Source organism: Crocodylus porosus, unplaced genomic scaffold, assembly GCF_001723895.1.
Source record: "Crocodylus porosus isolate Cpor-Errol unplaced genomic scaffold, CroPor_comp1, whole genome shotgun sequence".
NCBI lineage: Eukaryota > Metazoa > Chordata > Crocodylia > Crocodylidae > Crocodylus > Crocodylus porosus.
Genome location: NW_017728933.1, coordinates 4,343,837 through 4,361,906, shown reverse-complemented (window position 1 = coordinate 4,361,906; position 18,070 = coordinate 4,343,837). Strand labels below are relative to the sequence as shown.

General features: G+C 66.4%; 2 protein-coding genes across 13 annotated transcripts in view; both read right to left on the bottom strand.

Moving 5' to 3' along the window:
- Positions 1–1,914: 1,914 nt before the first annotated feature.
- Positions 1,915–4,415, bottom strand: NKX6-3 (NK6 homeobox 3). Its single transcript, XM_019546058.1, has 3 exons — positions 3,759–4,415; positions 2,439–2,608; positions 1,915–2,315 (listed from the first exon to the last, which is right to left on the bottom strand). The coding sequence occupies exons 1-3, from the start codon at positions 4,138–4,140 to the stop codon at positions 2,079–2,081; spliced, it is 789 nt and encodes a 262-aa protein (XP_019401603.1). The 5' UTR covers positions 4,141–4,415; the 3' UTR covers positions 1,915–2,078.
- A 1,384-nt stretch (positions 4,416–5,799) lies between these two features.
- ANK1 (ankyrin 1) overlaps positions 5,800–18,070 on the bottom strand; it is a 47,742-nt gene continuing 35,471 nt past the window's right edge. For 5 of the 12 annotated variants that reach the window (XM_019546047.1, XM_019546045.1, XM_019546048.1 and 2 more), the window contains 20 exons: positions 17,970–18,048; positions 17,683–17,780; positions 17,376–17,600; positions 16,993–17,147; positions 16,675–16,886; positions 16,369–16,573; positions 16,073–16,169; positions 15,725–15,953; positions 15,353–15,478; positions 15,146–15,265; positions 14,875–14,959; positions 14,506–14,580; positions 14,077–14,208; positions 13,532–13,678; positions 11,220–11,766; positions 10,552–10,840; positions 9,053–9,136; positions 8,711–8,878; positions 8,350–8,469; positions 5,800–7,653 (listed from right to left, as the gene is read on the bottom strand). In XM_019546047.1, coding sequence (XP_019401592.1) covers positions 8,371–8,469; positions 8,711–8,878; positions 9,053–9,136; positions 10,552–10,840; positions 11,220–11,766; positions 13,532–13,678; positions 14,077–14,208; positions 14,506–14,580; positions 14,875–14,959; positions 15,146–15,265; positions 15,353–15,478; positions 15,725–15,953; positions 16,073–16,169; positions 16,369–16,573; positions 16,675–16,886; positions 16,993–17,147; positions 17,376–17,600; positions 17,683–17,780; positions 17,970–18,048 — 3,172 coding nt within the window. In that variant the 3' untranslated portion in view covers positions 5,800–7,653; positions 8,350–8,370. The other 7 variants (XM_019546054.1, XM_019546055.1, XM_019546052.1 and 4 more) reach the window with 6 other exon arrangements.

Sequence of the window (18,070 nt, the reverse complement as noted above, 5' to 3'; positions counted from 1 at the left end):
TGCCTGCTGCCGGGCCGCCCCCCGCTATCGACGCGGCATCAATCGTGCGGCTGCGACAGGTGAATGGGCTCCGCTCAGCGCGCAAGATAAATGATGTTTGCTCGCTGCTAATCGGTTCCAGCGAGAGGCCTCGCCGGCGACTTTTGAACCCGCTCCCGGCCCCCCCCGGCCGGGCACTGCCCTGCTCCAGGCTCCCGGCCGGTTCCCCCAGGCCCTGGCCCCCCACGTTTCCTTCCTGACACAACGAGAAGAGCTTAACTGACCCTAACGGGCCTTATTTCAAGCCACCCCCCATTCCTAAGAAGCCAGCAAATGGCTTTAATTGAGCCTTAATTGCTTTCCCCCTCCCCCACTTCCCCCTGCTTGGGGCGAAGGGCTGACTGCCCCTCACCCCACCCACACGCAAGGCTGGGCTGGGTGCAGCTTGGCTGTGCCCCCACTTCTCCCTGTGCCGTGGGGCAGCCCCACTACCCTTGTTCCTCTTCTCCCGGCGCGGCACGGGGAGGGGCGCTGCTGTGCTGCCCCCTCTGCCTGCTATGGGAAGAGGGGGCTGGCCTGGGCCCCCCCGCTTCAGCCCCCAGCAGCAAACACCCAGCCCCAGGGCCAGGGCCAGGGCCAAGGCCAGGCGTGTGCACTTACCCCACGGGCCGGGCGCTCCCACTCCTGGCCCTGGCCCCGGCCCTGGCACCGCACCGTCGTGGCTGAGGCCATGCCAGCACGTCGCTCCAAGGCACAGGTGGCACTTGGGGGAGCCATGCCCTTGCTTGCTGCCACGTGGGTGTGGTCTGGGGCCTCCTAGCACGGGTTGGAAAAGAGGATTCAAACCCATGCTGCAGCCCATCCTGGGCAGGGCCCCAAATACCTGCCACAGTAGGAGTGGGCCTGGGCCCTTCTTGCTCCCAGGGCTCCAGCTGCTATGGGCGTGGGGGCTCGGTGCTAGGAGGAGCTGGGCAGCCTGCCCCATGGGGCTTTATCCTGCACCCTGCCGTGGTGCAGCACCAGGCCTGGGGCTGGATGATGGGAGCACTGTCCACCCGCCACGTCTGCGGGGGGGCCTGGGCAGCCACAGCAGCCCCATGCCTGGCCTACACCCGGGTCTTAGGGGCTGGGGCCCACACCCCAGGGCAGGGACAAGCTCTGGACTGGGATGGGCGGGGGTGGCAAGGGGCATTCCTTGGGACCCCAGCAACACCTTTCACTCGCCGGGCCCCAGCGCTGAGCCCTGGGCGGGTGGAAGCAGGGGTGCGTGACGCCTGCAGTGTGGCAGCTCCAGGGACAGAGGTCAGCGCCAGGTTAATGAGGAGCGAGGGAGGCAACGCCCCAGTGCAAACTCCAGGCACAGGCAAAAAAAGAAGGGGCCCCCCAACCCCGTGCGAGTACCCGTGTCGGGAGCTGCCAGCAGCATCGGAGCTGTGAGCTTCCCCGCGGCAGTGCTACCTTCTGGGCCCTGCTTGGCTCTGACGTGCAATCTGCCGCCTCTTGGCCCAGCTGATTTTGGATCTTTGGAGCGGATTTTAACACCTCGCAGCAGCAGGATGTGGCTACCGTGGTCCGGCGCTGCCCGGGTCTGGGGCTGTATCGGGGCTAGCTGCACGGAGGAGTTATACGGGCAGGGGCCGGCCTGGCCTTGCCGGGGCGGGACCAGCAGTGACCTCTGGAGCCCTGCTCCTCCACCCTTCTCCTAGCGCCGGCAGCGAGCAGGGACCTCAGGAGCCATGCAGCCTGCTGCAGCAGAGCTGGCCCTGTGCCCCCTCCCTGGGCAGCGCCGGCCCTCCTGGCTGCAGCCCCCGCGGCGAGCTGCACCGCGCCCCACGGAAGCACCACCCGGACGCCTGGCTGGGACCTTTATTTCATCAATGCCAACGCTGGCTGCCCCGAGACATGCTGAGGCACGGCCCCCACCCCGTCGGTGCAGAGCCCCTGCCCCTGCACTTCTGGCTGCCGCACCCTGCAGCCGGGCTGGCCATCCGGCAACGCTGCACGGGCAGCCCAGCCCTGAGGACGTAGGCATGGGCTCTGCCTGCCACGCGCCCCCCCACCGCGGCAGCTTCTGGTCGAGGCGAGGGCTGGTGGCAGGCTCAGCCGCTGTGGGCGCCCAGACCCAGCACTGAGAAGGCGGCACGGTGCTTGCGCAGCAGCAGGCGGATCTTCTCGTCGTCTGAGTCAGGGTCCAGCGGCTTGTTGTACTCATCGTCTTCGGGCTCAGAGGCACCGCGCTCCCCGCCGGCCGCCCGCTGCGGCTGCAGCTGCGATGACGACGATGGCTCCAGCGCGCTCTTCTTGCGCCACTTGGTGCGGCGGTTCTGGAACCACACCTGGCGTGGAGGGCACAGCATCAGGCCCCCGCGCCCGGCCCTGCCTGCACCCCCGGCCCCAGGCTACAGGGCACCAGGCCACGCACCCTGCCCCCAGGCACCCTGGCCAGGCCTGGCACTCACCTTCACCTGGGACTCGGTCATGCCAAGGGAGTAGGCCAGCCGCGCCCGCTCGGGCCCCGCCAGGTACTTGGTCTGCTCAAAGGTCTTCTCCAGGGCGAAGATCTGGTGGCCCGTGAAGGTGGGGCGCGTGTGCTTTTTCTTGTGGACGCTCTCTGTCAGGTGCGCGGGGGCTGCGGGGAGGGGGGCCTGAGCTCCGGGGCTGGCCCTTGCCCCTCCCAGGCAGCCACCCTGCAGGGAGACGTGACCACAGCTCCCATATGCACCCCCCCAGCTCCCCGCTGCCCAGGCAGGGCTGCCCAGTGTAGACCCCTGCTGCCCACCCCCACCCCCGGAGGCTGCCCATGCTGCGGCTGCCCCAGAGAAGGCGCTGCAGCTCCCCTGTTTCCGGATTGCTCCCACAATGGCGGGGCGCAGCCCTGCCCCCTCTTCCGCTGGGGCCCTGTGCAGCAGGGGGGCTCGGGCAGCCCAGGGCAACACTCCCTGCCCAGAGACGCGGTCCCTGCCTGCCACCAAGAGCTCCCAGCACCGCGCCGGGCGGCACCCGGAGACAGGGGCGCCTGCCTCGCTGCCCCTGAGGTCGGAGCTTGCCTGCTGGGGCTGTCCCCGCACCCTAGGAGCCCGGTGCTTGCCAGGAACCCGGTGGGGGGATGTGCAGCTGCTGCGGCACCCAAGCCCACGTGGCCCCTGTGCTGGACCCCCATGCCCCCCTCAGGGCTGGCTGGGCCTGAGAGACGTAGGGAAGGTGTGGGGAGGGGGCTTCGGGCTCAGGACTAGGGGAGTCCTAGTGCTGGTTTGGGGCCGAGCCCACTGGTTCAGCATTGAAGACGCTTCCCCAGCCCGGGGACCCCAGCTGCTGGCTCCCTTGTGCCGTCCTGGGGCCAGCTGGGGTGTACGGGGCTGCTGGGGGTGGGAAGTGGGGCTGGGCTCCCACTCCTAGGAAAGCAGGGCTCCTCTGCAAGGTCCCCAGAGCCTCGCCCTCCCTCCCAGCGCAGCAGAGAGCCTGCGGCTGTCGTACGGTGGCTCCCCGCGTGCCCGCAGCAGCAGTGCAGGAATCGTCCCCTCAGTCCCAGGGGACCCGCCGTCATGGCTGGGGGGCAGGGCAGGAAGGTGCAGTCACTCCGCCTGGCCACTCGTCCCCTAGGGACCCGAGTCGTGCGGCTCCAAGCAGCGCCGGTGCCGTGCCGTGCTCCCCCGGGCAGGGTAAGCTGGAGGGTGGGGGGGAAAATGCCGTGCCAAACCTGGGCCCCCTCTTGCAGTGCCCTGGGCTCCTGCAGCTGCCCCCCATTCCCCACCCCGCGCTGCCCTGCCCATGGTACTTACTGCTGCTGCACTGCCGGATGCCGCGCCAGTCTTGCCCAGTGTCTGCCCAGCAGCTCCGGCCCCGGGACGGGTACTCGGCCCCCGCCTTGGCGAAGGTCCCAGCCTGGGGGCCATAGTAGACACCCTGGGAGCCCAGTCCGTTAAATCCTCCCACATGTGGGTAGCCCGAGAGGAGGCTGCCGCTGGGCGCCGGCACCGGCCGGCTCAGGATGTCGGTGATGCCGTGGGGCGTGCCAGCCGCCAGCTGGGCGCCGAGGGCCGGGGGGCTGAGCTTGTAGAAGGAGTTCTGCACCGAGTACTGGCACACAGGCGCCTTCACCTCGGGGAAGGGGCCCAGCGAGGGGCCGTTCAGCAGGAAGGTGCCCTGCAGGTTGGAGTCCATGGCTCCACTCCCACTGCCGGCCAGCACCACGCCCAGGCTGCCCTCAGCGCTGCAGCCCCACGCCGTGCCGCAGCACGCCCATCCCCAGCAGCCCGGAGCTTACAGGGCAGCCACGGTCCTGCCACGCCCTAGTGTGCCGCACGGGCGCCAGCCACTGTGAGTGAGCGCCGCCACGGCCAGGTGGCACACGCCTCCCCGGGGAGGATGGGCAGGCAGGAGCGGTGCAGCGCCAGGCGAGGTGCACGCATGCAATGGCGATGGTGGGGGTGGCGGCGTGGCTGGGGTCCCTGCACTGGAGCGGCTGCACCCCAGCCCCTGCCACCCAAGTTTAACTTCAGGCGAAGCAACATTTCTCTGATAAAGACGTGGTCCATTAGAATACCGGGCCCCCATTGGCCAGGCGGCCACGGCTCCCACGGCCATTGGCTGGGTGACAGGCCCGGTCCAGGATTGGCTCACCCTAGACAAATTGCAGTTTGAAAGACCGGCTGCACAGGCCCCATGGCTGCCGGCTCATTAGCTCCTGCCGGCCCAGCCCGGTGCCACCTGCGCTGTAGGTGCTGGCCCCGGGCCTGGGCTGCTGCATGCAACGCTGGCCACACACGAAGCGCACGAGGCTGGGGTGCCGGATGGATACGGGCCTGGGCATGGGTGAGGCAATGGGCCAGGGGCTAGATGGTGCCTGGGCGCTCACCCCCTGGTATGTACCCCTTTGCCTGGGAAAAGAAGGGGCAGAGCCAACAGGCTGCATGTCACCTGCATGTCTGTGAGTGCACGTGCCCTGTGGGACATGCATGCACAGGAAGCGCACTTGTGTGCACATCAACGCAACGTGTCTATGCTTCCTCACCTCTGGCTTTTGTTTGTGTGTGTGTGTGTGTGTGTGCGTGCATGCATGCACACGTAGGGAGGGTCAGTTGCTGTGTGGGGTGGCCGTGGGGCAGGCCCGAGTCCTGTGTGTGGGGCAGCTGGCTGGCAGGTGTGCTTTTGCCCACACATGCCATGGTCTTGCAGATGTGACGGCTGCCGGATGCATGGGGGCTGCTCGCTGCGTGTCCACAGCAGGTCAGCTGTGTGTGCGTCTGGCCCCGCCGCAGCTGCCTGGTGGGACTGACCCCTGGGACGTGGGGCAGTGACTGGACAAAGCCTGCTTGCAGCTGGGGCCGCCCCTGGCCAGGAGAGGCTGCTCGCAGCTCCTGGGCTGCAGCCCCCGCAGCATCTGCGGTGCTGGACAGCGCTTGCCCCAGGGACTGCGGGGGATAGAGCGAACAGGAGCTGGCTGCACCAGGCCCACATGCACATGCACGGACACCCGGCTGGACACTGTGTGATAACAAAGGGCTGCAGGTAAGAAGCCATTTCCCTAGCTGGGGAAGAGGCTGCCATGGCCACATGGGGACCTGGGCCTTGGCCGGACACAGGGCAGTCAACAGTCACCTCCCAATCCTGGCCCGTCACCTGCTTCCAGCTCCCCCGCTGGCCCCAAGCCCCAGGGTCCCTTAGTGTCTGCAGTCCTCCCTCCTGCCACAGCACATGCGCAGCCAGGGCGCAGGATGGGCTCCCACTCGGTCCCTGCTGCCCCCGCCCTGGGGGCTGGATGTGTCCTGGAGTCTCCCCCCTGCCCACCCACCCTGTGCACAGAGAAGCAGAGAGGAGGCGGAGCGGTGTTGTTTCTTTATTAAGTCATAGTCGGTAGCTGGTGTACAGGGAATGGTCTATACATCGGGGCTGCGCCGGGGACGGGGTCCCCGAGGCTCGTTCCCATAACAATAAAAAAGGAAGTCAACAGAACTGTAAAATGTCTAAAAAGCGTCTAGCGCGCGGGCGGTGGCGGCATGCCCTAGGCGTCAGGCCAGTGCGGCCCCTGCGGCCCTGCCAGCGATGCGAGCGGCGAGCACATGCCCTATGAGCACGCGAGGCCGAAGCGCGGGACCCACACTACACTACGGGGCTGCCAGCGGCCTTGGCGGGGTGGGGCAACTATACTGCAGAAAGAGGGGAGGGATGGACGTACTGTGCCCCGGCCGTGCACGCAGCGCTCCCCAAGGCCAAGCCCTGCCCACTCGCTTCTCTGCACTGACACCTCTGCTGGCAGCAGAGGCAGGGGGTTCCCTGCCTGATGCCTCACAGTCCATGTCGGCAACGGTGTGTGGGCTGCGTGTGGCTGCCAGGGCCACATCAGCCCCCAGGAAGAAGCAGAGCCGGAGATCCCTGCAGGCGCCTCTGCTGTGCCCAGAGCCTGGGGGTGGGTGAAGGACATGGGGGCAGGGAAGGTAGCAGCCACTGCCCCTGCCTGTGACCTGCCAGCGGGGGTCATGTATCACAGCAGACTCCATCTACCAAATGCCTTAAAATAGCCCAGGTCTCTGCATCTGGCCCAGCTCCTGCCAGGTTGGATACAGACATGGACAGCTGGGCTGGGGCCAGGATGGGGCAGTGGCTTTACTGTCCTATGGGGATATGCAGGGGCAGGTCCCTGGGCAATGCTGCTGTGCCGGGGCACGGGGCTTGGTCCTGCAAGGGTCAGCGTTTGCTGGGCTGTGCTAGTGTGGCCGCCCGCCTGTGGAGGCCGACGGGGGCCGGCGCAGAGGGGAGGGCTGCAGCACCATGACCCCTCCTGTCTCTGTGAGATGACATTGTGCGGGGTGGGTTGGCACCACCCATGGTGGGGGCTGATGAAGGTGGGAGGCAGCCAGCACCCCTGCCCCTGTGTGGGTGGCAGGAAGTGAGCAGGCACACATGGGCAGCGGGCCTGTGCCTGGCCACTCCTGCAGGGCCCCGTGGGCTGGAGCTGTGGGCTCACAAGCCGCCTTGCCCTGCCGCTGGCCGAGGGCCGAGCTGTCGGTGCTCCATACGCATGGCGGGAGCATCCCGGGTTTGCATAGTATTTATTGTTCATATACACAAGGCTGAGTACTGTACAGTTTACACTTTCAACACAAGCAGCGGGCTCAGCCCTTGGCCCAGTGCCCTCCCCTTACTCGGGGGCTCGCCCACCTACCCACACTGGGCAGCTGCTGCAGCCTGGCCCTTTCTGCCTGCCCCTGCCGGCATGGGGCCTGCTCCCCACGCCCACAGCACTCACGGGGAGGGGCGAGATGGCGAGGCTGGCGTGGAGGCCAGGGAGACGAGTCGGGGCTGCCTGGCCGTGGGCAGCTCCGTGTACCTGCAGACACTCCACGGGGCTTGGCCGTGGCGCCGTCTCCACCCTGCCCACGGTACCTGCCACCGGCCTGGCCCACACCTCCCCAGTGGGGCCGGGAGGCCCCAGGACCGGTCTCCTGGATTCCTGGCCGTGCAGGGCCCCCAGTCGGTAGTACGTACTGTAGCTCATGCGTCTGCATCAGTCAATCATGCGAATAGGACGGTAAGTAAGTCTCGTACAGAAATCATGCCGGTAGCCTATAGAAACACGTACGGCCGGCCCCGCTCCCGCCGGCGCTCGGCTCTTGCCTCTCCTTGTGGGGGTCAGGACGCGTGTGCAGATCAGTGGGTTGGTGTTGAGGTGAGGTCCTGAGGAGGGAGGGAGCAGGGAGGGGGTTACTGGGGGCCAGGGCAGGGTGGTGCTCGCGGGCAGCTGGCCAAGCCACCTGCTGGGCCCCCGCAGCACCACAGGTCCTGTGCCACGGGGCACAGACTGCTTGGGCCCAGGCAGCAGGGGCTGCGCCACACTGGCACACAGAGTGACATGGACATATGCATGGACACACCAGCCTGCCATGGAGGCTGGAGGGGCAGCTGTCCCCCACAGTGGATGCCCTGTTCCCAGCTGCCCCGCGCAGGCACCCCTGGGGACTGTGCTGGAGCCAGATGGCACGTGGGCACATCCCTGCCTGTGCACAGGCATGCATCGGTCTGCTACGGCTGTGCTGCTGTAGGAGCTGCTCCCACAGGAGGCCTGGGCCATCCTCTCAGGAAGGTGGGTCTGCGCTAGCCTCCATGCTGCCCTCTGGTGCCCAGAGCCCACTGGGATGCTCCAGGAAGGCTGTGTCCGGCCTGGGCGGGCACTAGTTTTGGCATAGGGTGTGCAGCACACACAGCACCCCTTTCTGGCAGCACCAGGCAGGCGCTCAGCAGGCCAGTGCATGTGCCACAACGGCATGGCCATGGTCTTTGTCCCTCCAGAGTGCCATGGCCAAGGTCATCCCAAGGGGCCCCGTGCCGGGCTGCAGTAGGCACGGGGCCAGGCAAGCATGCTGGTGGCGTTACCTCGACAGAGGCCACTCGGGGTCACTGCTTCCCCCGCTTCAGGCTGGCGCGTTTCACTATGTGAGCCCCCATCCTGCCCCCGATGAGCTCCGCATTCGGGCTGCGCCCACGCACCTCCTCCTGGCACCGCAGCAGAGACAGGAAGCAGCACGCCCAAGGACAGACAGAGAGAGAGGGACAGATGGACAGAGAGGACAGGAGAGGGAAAGGAGAGTCAGAAGGCAGAAGGTGCTGAGCCTGAGCTGGGAGCGGGTGTGCAGGGGAGAGGAGGGGAGAGGAGAGGAAAGGAGAGAAGAGGGGAGGAGCATCGTGGGTGGAAGCAGAGGCAGAGACAGGGGCAGGGGCAGGGGCCGAGCGGTACCTGGCTGCCCAGGCTGTCGTGCTGCAGCAGGCCATACTTCATGAAGTGTTCAGCCTCAGCCTCCAGCTCCTGGGCCTCCTGCAGGGAGCCCTCCAGGATCACCTCCTCGCGCGCTCGCTCATCATCCTCCTCATCTAGGCCCAGCCGCCGCACCACCTTCCGGATGATCTGCGCAGAGTGCCGGGTCACCACGGCCAGCCTCTCCCACCCTGCCTGCTCACAGCGTGCCCAGGGCATGCCTGCCTCTACCCCGGGCTCCCCTGCAGGCCCGTGGCAGCCCCCAGAGCAGAGGGGGGCCCAGAGGATCCCCCAACTAACTGCCCCAGGGTTGCCCCCACTCACCTTCTTGGTGACGATGTTGCCCTGCTCGTCAGTGAACTGCTCCTCGGTCACCTGCTCCCCGGGGATGTCCTGCACTTCGTTGCCCTGTGGGCAGAGCAGAGTGAGGCAGGATGAGGACCCCCGCGGCCCAGGACACTGTTAGATGTGGCCTGGGAAAGCACCAGCCCCTGTGGGGCAGCAAAGACGACCTGCTCCCCTTCCCCCCGCCCCCCGCATCAGCACGGCGCCTCCTGGAGCAGCCCTGGCTGCTGTGCAGGGGTGGGGGTTGGGAGGGCCGTCGCTGCGCTCTGTGAGCACAGGGAACGGAGGGGGGCAGCGGCACGGGGCCAGGACAGCTGGATGGGGGCCTCGGCGGGCCATGGACAGCCCTGTTACCTTCACAATGACGCGGCGGCGGACCACCCTGGTGGAGACAGACTCCTCGTCATCCGCCAGCCCCTCGCTCTCGCCCAGCTCCTTGTCCAGCTCATGGTGGACACGCTTGAGCAGGAAGCGCACGGAGCCCCGGACGATGTGCAGCACGTTCTGGCAGCTCACCAGGAAGAAGCCCAGCAGCACCAGGGTGATCAGCAGCTGGGTCACGAAGGCCAGCATTCTGCCACTGTGCCCGCGCCCACGCCCTGCGCCCACGGGTGTCCCAGCCCGCAGCAGCCCTGAGCGCTGCCTGCTCTGCCGGCTGCCCCGTTCTGCACAGGGGCCGTGTCAGGCTGCAGTAATTTTAGCTGCCGCATACCAGCTGGCTGCAGCCACTGGCTGGGGCGGGCAGGTGGGCTTGTCCTTTGCATTCTCAGCTCCTGTCAAAGTCATCTGGCCTGGAGGGGAACCCACGGGGCCTGAAGCACAGGGCAGCCCCTGGCCCCAAGCTCAGCAGGGGGGGCTGGGGCTGGGCCCCCGGTCCCCAGATGTCTGCCTGCAATGCTCTGCAGCCCATTGAGAGGTGCCCCCAGCGAGCCGCCCGCGTGGCTCCTGAGTCTGGGGCTGTGCTAGCAGGGCCCAGCCAGGAGCCCAGGGGCTGCGCACATGGAGGGGCACAGCTTGAGGGGGCTGCCTTCTCTGCCTGCCGTGCTGCCCCCACCCCCTGCCACCCCTCGCTGCCTGGCACAGCTGGCTCTGCCTGGCCCTGACCGGGTGCCCAGTGCCGGACCCCCACTGCTGGCTAGGTCTATTTCTGGCTGTGGCAGGCTGGCGCAGGGGCGGGAGCCCCGGGAGATACCTGATTAGGAAGCGTGCAGGGTGGCTGCTGGTTATAAATGGAGAGCGGAGGCAGCAGCTTGGTGCTAAATAAAACTCTGGGCCTGGCTCAGCCGTGCTATTCTGGGCCATGCCCTGCAGAAGCCATGCGGGGGATGCCGGCATCCGGCAGGGTGGGTTGATGCTGAGGCAGCTGGGCCCCTCCTGAGCTGGGGGCAGTATCTAGCCTGGCTGCAGAGCTTCTGCCAGGCCCCAGGGCAATGTGGTGCCAGCGCCTGGGGACAGCTCTTCCCGCTGCCACCCCTTACCCTTGTCTGCCCGAAGAAGCTGCTGTCTGCCTCCTCCAGCCATGAGCTGAAGGTCTGGCTGTGCAAGGGCGGTGGCCGGGAGTCGCTCTCCTCCCCGGAGTCGATCCGCATCCGCTCAGCGGGCGGCATCAGGACCGTGCCCTGGTCCTGGCTCCAGGCCCCAGCAGCAGAGCCAGACCCCATCACATTCAGCAGGCAGGCGCTCCGGGCCACCCCCTCCTGCCAGGAGCCCTCGGGCAAGTCCTGTAGGCAGGAGACAAAGGAGCCCTCTGCATTCCAGTCCCGCAGCCTGGGCACCAGCCAGAGGGATGGGGGGAGAGACAGACAGACAGACAGACAGACAGAGAGACAAAGAGAGGCGGTCAGCTTCTCCACCGAGACCACCCACGCGGCACATGGCTCCTGCCCGTGCCCACGCGCCCCAGCGCCAGGCGCAGCGCCGTCCCCCTGACCCCCGTGGGACGAGCTGCTGTCACAGCCAGAGCCCCAGTCTGCTGGTGGGCTCCACGCCAGCCCCGCCCAGCACTCGTGCAGTGGATGAGAAATGGGCCTCGCCAGGAGCTGGCAGGCAGCTGGGCTGCACAGCCATGCCCTTCATCACCCCGTCCCCGACGCAGGGTCTCGGTGCCCCTGCCTTGGCTGCCTGCCTGGCTTTTGGGCTGTGGTACCTGTCCACGCTCCTCTCGATGACACGGCTCACACTGGGCGACTCGGTGATCCGGGCCTGCACCCGCTGCTGGCCTGAAACAACATAGTCTTCACTCTCTGTGGCCTGTGGCCCTGCTGAGCATGCCCCGTCAGGCCTCCTCGCCTCCGACCTCTGCCCCTCCTCTTGCTCCAGCAGGTCAATGCGGCCATTCATGGCATCTGAGTCCACTGTGTCATCCTCCACCAGGTCCATGGAGCCCAGGTGGTCGGGGCCAGGCATGTCCTCCGGGGGCTGCCCCGTGAGGCGGCCATCGCTCGTGGCGTCCGAGTCCTCGGCCTTGCTGCACTCCAGCGAGGAGTCCTCGGCCGTGACCAGCGAGGGCGTGAGCCCTGAGGACCACACCTGCATCTCGGACATCTCCAGGAGCCCATCCGGCTCGGTGGCGGCCATGGGGATGGCGTCCAGGATGGCCACCTCATTCCAGTACTGGTCGGCACGCAGAGGGGACGGCAGCGCGTAATGCAGGGAGGCGGGCGAGAGCAGCTCGTCCGGCAGCGAAGCGTAACCTGCAGGGGCAGACAGAGGCGACATCTCTGGCAGCCGTTCCGCACAGACAAGCGTGGCGGGGCAGGGGTGTGGCAGGCAGCGCATGCTGAGGGAACAAGGCTGCAACTGGGCAGATAGGCCCTGGGTGAGTTGGCAGGGGCAAAGCAGACGAGTCCCTTGTGGTGCTGCCCTACCCTGCTCCCTTGCCTGGCTGGGGTGCCTTGCGGGTGGCCTGACGGAAGCAGGGCTGTACCCCGGGGCCTGCACTCCTGCCAGGGCGTGCAGGGGGCAGGTGGGAGCAGGCACCAGCTAGGTGCCCTAAAGTCCTCGGATGTGCATCCGAGACTGCGCGCCGCAGCACTGGGCAGGTCCCTGGGCGGCTCTGCTTGCATTTGCCTCTCCTCCCCTCATTTTTGAGCCCCACTTGTGCCCCTGCCCTTGTCCCTGCTCTGCACAGCTGTGTGTGCTGTCTGGCTGTGGCCCTGTCCAGATGTGCAAGTGGGGAGGCCAGGCCCTGGGGCCCTGAGGCCAATGGCTGCCCAGCTCCAGCCTCTCCTGCTATGCCCAGCTGGGGAGGGACGTGGGGAAGCTGCAGGGCCCAGGCAGACTATGCACTTTGCCTCCAAGTGTAGGCACAGCGTCCTGCCTATTTGTTCCCAGGGCAGGGACAGCATCGCTCTCTGTCTGCTTTGGCCCAGGTGTGGGTTAGCCCCTGCAGGCTCCCAGGCTGCTGAGTCCCCAGCCTGGGATCCCCATCTGGCTCCCTGCTCACTGGCACTCTGGCAGGTAGCCATCCTCTCCTCTCCCAGCTCCGTGCCACCCTCACGGGTGAGGGGGCAGCTGGTGCCAGCACCAGCACCTGCCTGAGGGTGCCTGGGACCGCTACTGCTGGCTCAGAGGGCCAGCGAGGGGTGCTGGCTATTAAATCCAGCTGGGTTCAGAGCGGGTGCATAGGCTGGGGGGGATCTTCCTCTAGCAGCAAAAGGGTGCAGGGAGGCTGTGGCGCAGCTGGCAGCAGCAGGGCCATGCAGGGAAGGTGGAGGCAGCAGTCCAGGCAGGGCTGGCAGCGAGCGTGCAGGGCCATGCACAGACACATGCAGCTGCGAGCAGGGCGCGAGTCCCTTGGTGACAGGCAGCAGCTCCGGCAGGGCTCGGCCCAGGTGGAGACAGTGGAGATAGGCAGAGGAGGATGAGAGCAAGAGGTCAGGATGAGGCCAGAGGAGGAAGGCGACGGGCAGCGATGGCAGGGGCGTGCCTTGCCTGAGAGCGCCGACGGTGTGTTTGAGAGAACACAGAACGGAGGGGAGAGAGCGTTCGGCAGGCAGCGTCCACAGCCACCCGGCGGCTGGGACGTCAGGCCTCAGCACCGGCTGCAGCATCAGCCCAGAACTGGCGCCTTGCTCTGTCGCAGACGCCTGGGTCATGCCCGGTCCCCTGCCCTCATTGCCAGGGCCAAACCCAGGCACCTGCTGGTGCAGACAGTGACTGGAGCCAGGCTGCACAGAAGGTGTAGTCACGTGTGCCTGGCCAAGGCAGTGACCAGCCAGGATCAGGGGCGTGTGGGTCTGGCCCCACAGGGAGCCACAGTCTCCGTCTGTGGCCAGCCGCTGCTGGGCTCCGACTCCCATCCCAGACCCCACACGCCAGGCTGAGGCCTCTGAGTCCTTGCGCTGGGGAGCCCCGGTCCGTCCCTGGCAGGAGCAGAGCTGCCTGGCCAGCTGTGGGCTGTGGTGCAAGTGGGTGGCTCTGCCAGGCCCCACGGCCTGCCCAGGCCCAGGGACTCACCATTCATCTGGCAGGGCGAGAGGGAATAGTCCCTGTCGGTGTAGCGCCGGTCACACTTCAGGCCACGGCTATGCCACCCGGAGCCCTCCAGCATGCTGACAATCTCACTGCGGTCGATGTTCCTCAGGGCCGTGTACAGGCTCTCCACTGTGCAGGGGGAGCTGATGTCAGAGCAGGGAATGGGGACAAGCCCTCTGGGCACCCTGGGTGGGTGCCGATGGCCCCACAGCAGCACAGTCTACTCCCCAGCCACGTATGAGCCCACAATGGCAGTGACACACCACGCTGTGACTACAGGATAGCTCCTTGTGCACCATAGCTAGGCGACTCAGCCAAGCCACCCCACCCATGCACACGTGTGCCTGTGGAGCATGGCTGTGCAAGTGTGCAGGGTGCCTCATATCCCCATTCAGCTAAGTGCAGAGATGCCTCCCTATCTCAAGGCATGGGATGTGCCCATGGTCTCTTTCCAGGGAGCAGCTTGAGGGCCCAACCCCAGCAGTCTAGGGCAGTCAACACAGCAGGGGCTGCCAAGTAACACTCACCCTTGGCATTCTTGCCCTCACGATTTGCCCACAGGTTAAGCAGGGCTGCGCTCTGCTCCAGCAGCGAGTTGGGGTTCTCCACCCGGATCCGGTTGATGTCTTCCACCCCGAACTGCAGCTCCCGTGCCAACTCTGTGAGACGCACAGCACAGGATAGGCATTACACTGTGTACATGGCCAGGCCTCTCCCAGCCCCACATGCCCACCAGGGGTAGCATCAACACCAGAGATGCCCTGTGCATGCTGTCCCCGTGATGCACAGACAACAGGCTGAAGCCATTGCCAGGTGCAGCAGCTCAGTGCTGGAGACCTGGGGTGGGTGGAGTTGGCTGGGCACTGGGCTGCCCCCTGCTCAAGGCTGGCTCTGGAGATACAGGCATCTCAGGAGCCCTGCAACATGGAGGCCTTGTGCCCTGGGACCGGACTGACCTGCCCAGCTGAGGCCAAGGTGCTCAGAGATGATGGCCATCTTCAGGTCTGCCTTGTCCATGCCGCTCAGAGAGCCTGAGGGAGAAGAGGGAATCACAGCGCTGCCTGCCCCGTCCCCTCTGCTGCTGTTTGCACTGGCACATGGCCCTAGGCATCAGCTCGAGACAGGCGTGCCAGGGACGTGCTTGGCCCCAGCTCAGCCTCTAGGCAAGGTGACAGGTGCAGCAGCAGGGCCGCCAGGGGCCCGGGGCACCACCAAGGAAGAGAAGTGACTGGGGCCCCGGGCAAGGGACTGGAGCAGGTGCCTCCCTGTGCTTCCCCCTCCCTGCCTGTGGGGCAAAGTGGCTGGACAGGGCCAGCAGCACATACCCAGACTGCTCTCGCTGAGGATGCTGTATCTCTCCCGCAGGGCCAGTGGCGTCAGCGTCCTCCTCCGCTCCTCGCTGCCTGTCCCCTGCAGAAGCAGAAGGGGCCACGGATCACACAGGGCTTGGACGATGACCAGCCCCCACCTGTTCCAGTGGGGCCAAAGTCCCTGCCCCAGCCATGGACACAGCTGGCAAGTGCCTGGCCCAGGGAGGGCGAGGGTGTGGGAAGTCGGAGCACGGCACTGAGTGCTGGGACAGGGCTGGGCGCTTACCTTGGTGCAGGGTGGCATGGTGATGTTGAGGTGGCAGAGCGTGTGCTGCAGGTCTTCATACTTCATGGCCTTGCGCAGGAACGAGAGCGAGCCGCTTGCCTCCCGGCTGCTGTCCCGCACCTGCACGACGGGACACGGTTGGTCAGACCGGGGAGCAGGAGGACACCCACCCCCACCCCACCCTCCATGGCCAAAGTCGCCTCTCACCTTGACAGGCAGGGCCAGCCGGTTCTCCCGGAAGGACTGGAAGAGGAAGCTGCGCTGCTGCGTCGCCTTCTTGACTGGCACCAGGTTCCCCGAGAGCTCGGCGTGCAGGGGCATCCCCTCCAACACCTGCGACAGAGCGCAGGCTCAGACCCACTGCCACCGTAGGCTGGCTGGCCTGAGCTGCCCCACCCAGGCCTGGACACTGTCCCCCTGTGCTGTCACCAGGGCCCCGTCATCCACACGCCGGGAAGCGATCCCTACCCGAGCACTGGGGGCTGCAGGCTCCACACAGCCATCAGCAGCACATCCCACTGGCCCCAGGGCCACCTCCCCAACCCGACCACGAGGGGAAGGGTCTGGGCTGGGTGCTACCTCAATGTCACGGCTCCGGGCCACCTCAGTGAAATTCTCATGCTGCTCCAGCGTTTTGTCCACCTTGTCATCCGTCATGCAGTAGCAGCGCAGCCGGCCCTCGCGGGCATCATTCATCTTGGCGAACACCACGAACTTGGCCATATAGGGCACAGCTGCCAGCTCCTTGTACAGCAGCGTGGCAAAGTGCACCGCCTCGGCTGTCCGTGGGCAGTCTGCCAGCCAGAACCTGTGGCAGGGGCCACATCAGCACGGACTAACCAGGCCCTCTCCTCCCCAGGCCCCCAGGGCTGACACGGTCCACTCATGGCAAGACGGGTCCAGGTACACGCACACGCAGCATCTCACCTGGCTGAGACGTTGGTGGTGAAGTTGGCACACTCATTGGTGTAGACCAGCTTGGTGGTGCCCGTAATGTCCTCCCACTGTGCCTGCGCTGTTCCTCCTGCAACACCACCATAGGGGTTGGTGCCTGCCCAGAGCCCAGCCTCAGCCTCTCTGTCCCCTTGCCCCTGGGAGCCGCCCTGGTCACAAATGCCCTGAGGCCCTGCCCCGAGAACCCCTGTCCGCACAGACCCACCCCAGGGTGCTGGTGACGCTGACTCATGCCCTGGCCTGAAACCCAGTGAAGGTACAGCGCTCACCGATGACGCTGCAGAGCAGGCGCAAGCTGGTGGTGTCGCCCTCGCCGCTGTCCCGGGGGCTGTCCCTCCAGGATGGTGGTAGTGGGATGCGCAGGCCAATAGGCCGGTGGAACTTCCTGCGCCGCGGTTCCACTGTCACGATGGGGCTGAAGGTCGCTTGGTTCCCCAGCAGCTTGGTCACCAGCTCATCTGGCACCGGCTGCGCCTGTGTGGTGGGACACAAAAGAGTGGAGGTCTGCACTGGCCTGCGCTCGCCTCTGTCCCAGCCCGTCCGTCTGTGCATCATCCCTAGCGGGGGCCTGGTACCTGCAAGGCCAGCTTAACCTTCTTGGTGACAGCGGTCTCAGGGAAGGTGGCCTGCACCATGGGCACCAGCGTGCTTCGCAGGCTGCCGCCCTCGGAGCCAATCAGGTCATAGTCCTGGCAGACGCGGGACATGACCACAAAGTAGAGAGGGAAATCCGTGGTGATGATGCGGCAGATCCGCTTCTTCTCCAGCTCTTCCCGGCTGTCCAGCTCTGCAAGGCAGCGCCACACTCAGGCCATGGCCCACCATGTCATGGCCCAGCTGGCCACACGCCAGCCATGCCCCTGCCCCCCGCGTCACCCTGGGGCCCAGCTCACCCTCATCCATGCCGCTGAGCACCTGCTCCAGGTAGCGCTCATCGTAGCGGTTGCGATGCTCCTTCCACACAGAGCCGTTCTCGCTGCGCAGCACAACCAGCTCCCGGTCACCCCGCCCGTAGGAGGCGAAGTGTGGGATCTCCACGATCACAGGGCTGCAGTGGGATGTGAGCATGAGAGGGGCTTGGGGGATGTAGTCCCAGGGGTGCCAATGCTGTCACAAGGGCGCAGGGCAGGGGCAGTGCACGGCCTGGGGTTAAGCGCCATAAGGCATCCAGATCCCGATACCTCGTGTCCTGAATCCTATCCCCAGCAGTCCCCAGGCTCCAGCTTTGTACACGGCATTGGCAGAGACTCTGGGGAGCAGCTGGGCTATGGCTCACCTGAGGAACTGGGCACCAGCAGGGCCCAGGGCGATGATCCTGCTAGCCAGACCCTCCTCTTCGGCCAGGGGAGGTGGCGTTGTCAGCTTCTGGGGCTTGACCAGGCGGCAGGTGATGCGGGTGGGGGCGGCGCAGGTGCGCGGGGGGACAATCACCCGCAGCCCATTGTGCCGGCTGCCCCGCATGGACCCGCCTCGGGCATCCACCATGAAGCTCACCAGGAACCTGCAGTGACAGACAGACGCTAGTGTCATGCAGGGGCAGGCCCACGCACAGGAGCAAGTGTGGGCACAAGCCGTTCACTCACCCTGTGTGCACGGGGCTGGCCACTGGGCTGATGTTGTCTGAGGTCTCCGTGGCCGGACTGCTGGGGATAAGCGAATCCTCATCAAACTCCTTGGACGGCTGCGGGAGGGGAGGGCAGTGAGGCACAGTCTGGGGAGCCTGCAGAGGCACTAGGGACAGTGCGGCTGCCCTGGCCCACGAAACCCCTGGGGGGAGCGCCGCAGGCCCCAGCGGCTGCGCAGCATGGTCGCCTTGGCTGGGTTGCCTGCTCCCTGCCATGTGGCTGGCTACCGCCATGGGGGCTCCTACCTGCTCAGGCTCCTCTGGCTTGATCACCATCGTCTCAGGCGTGACACAGGGGATCCGCGGGATGGCGGGGGACTCCACCCTGTGAGGGCAATGCAGACTAT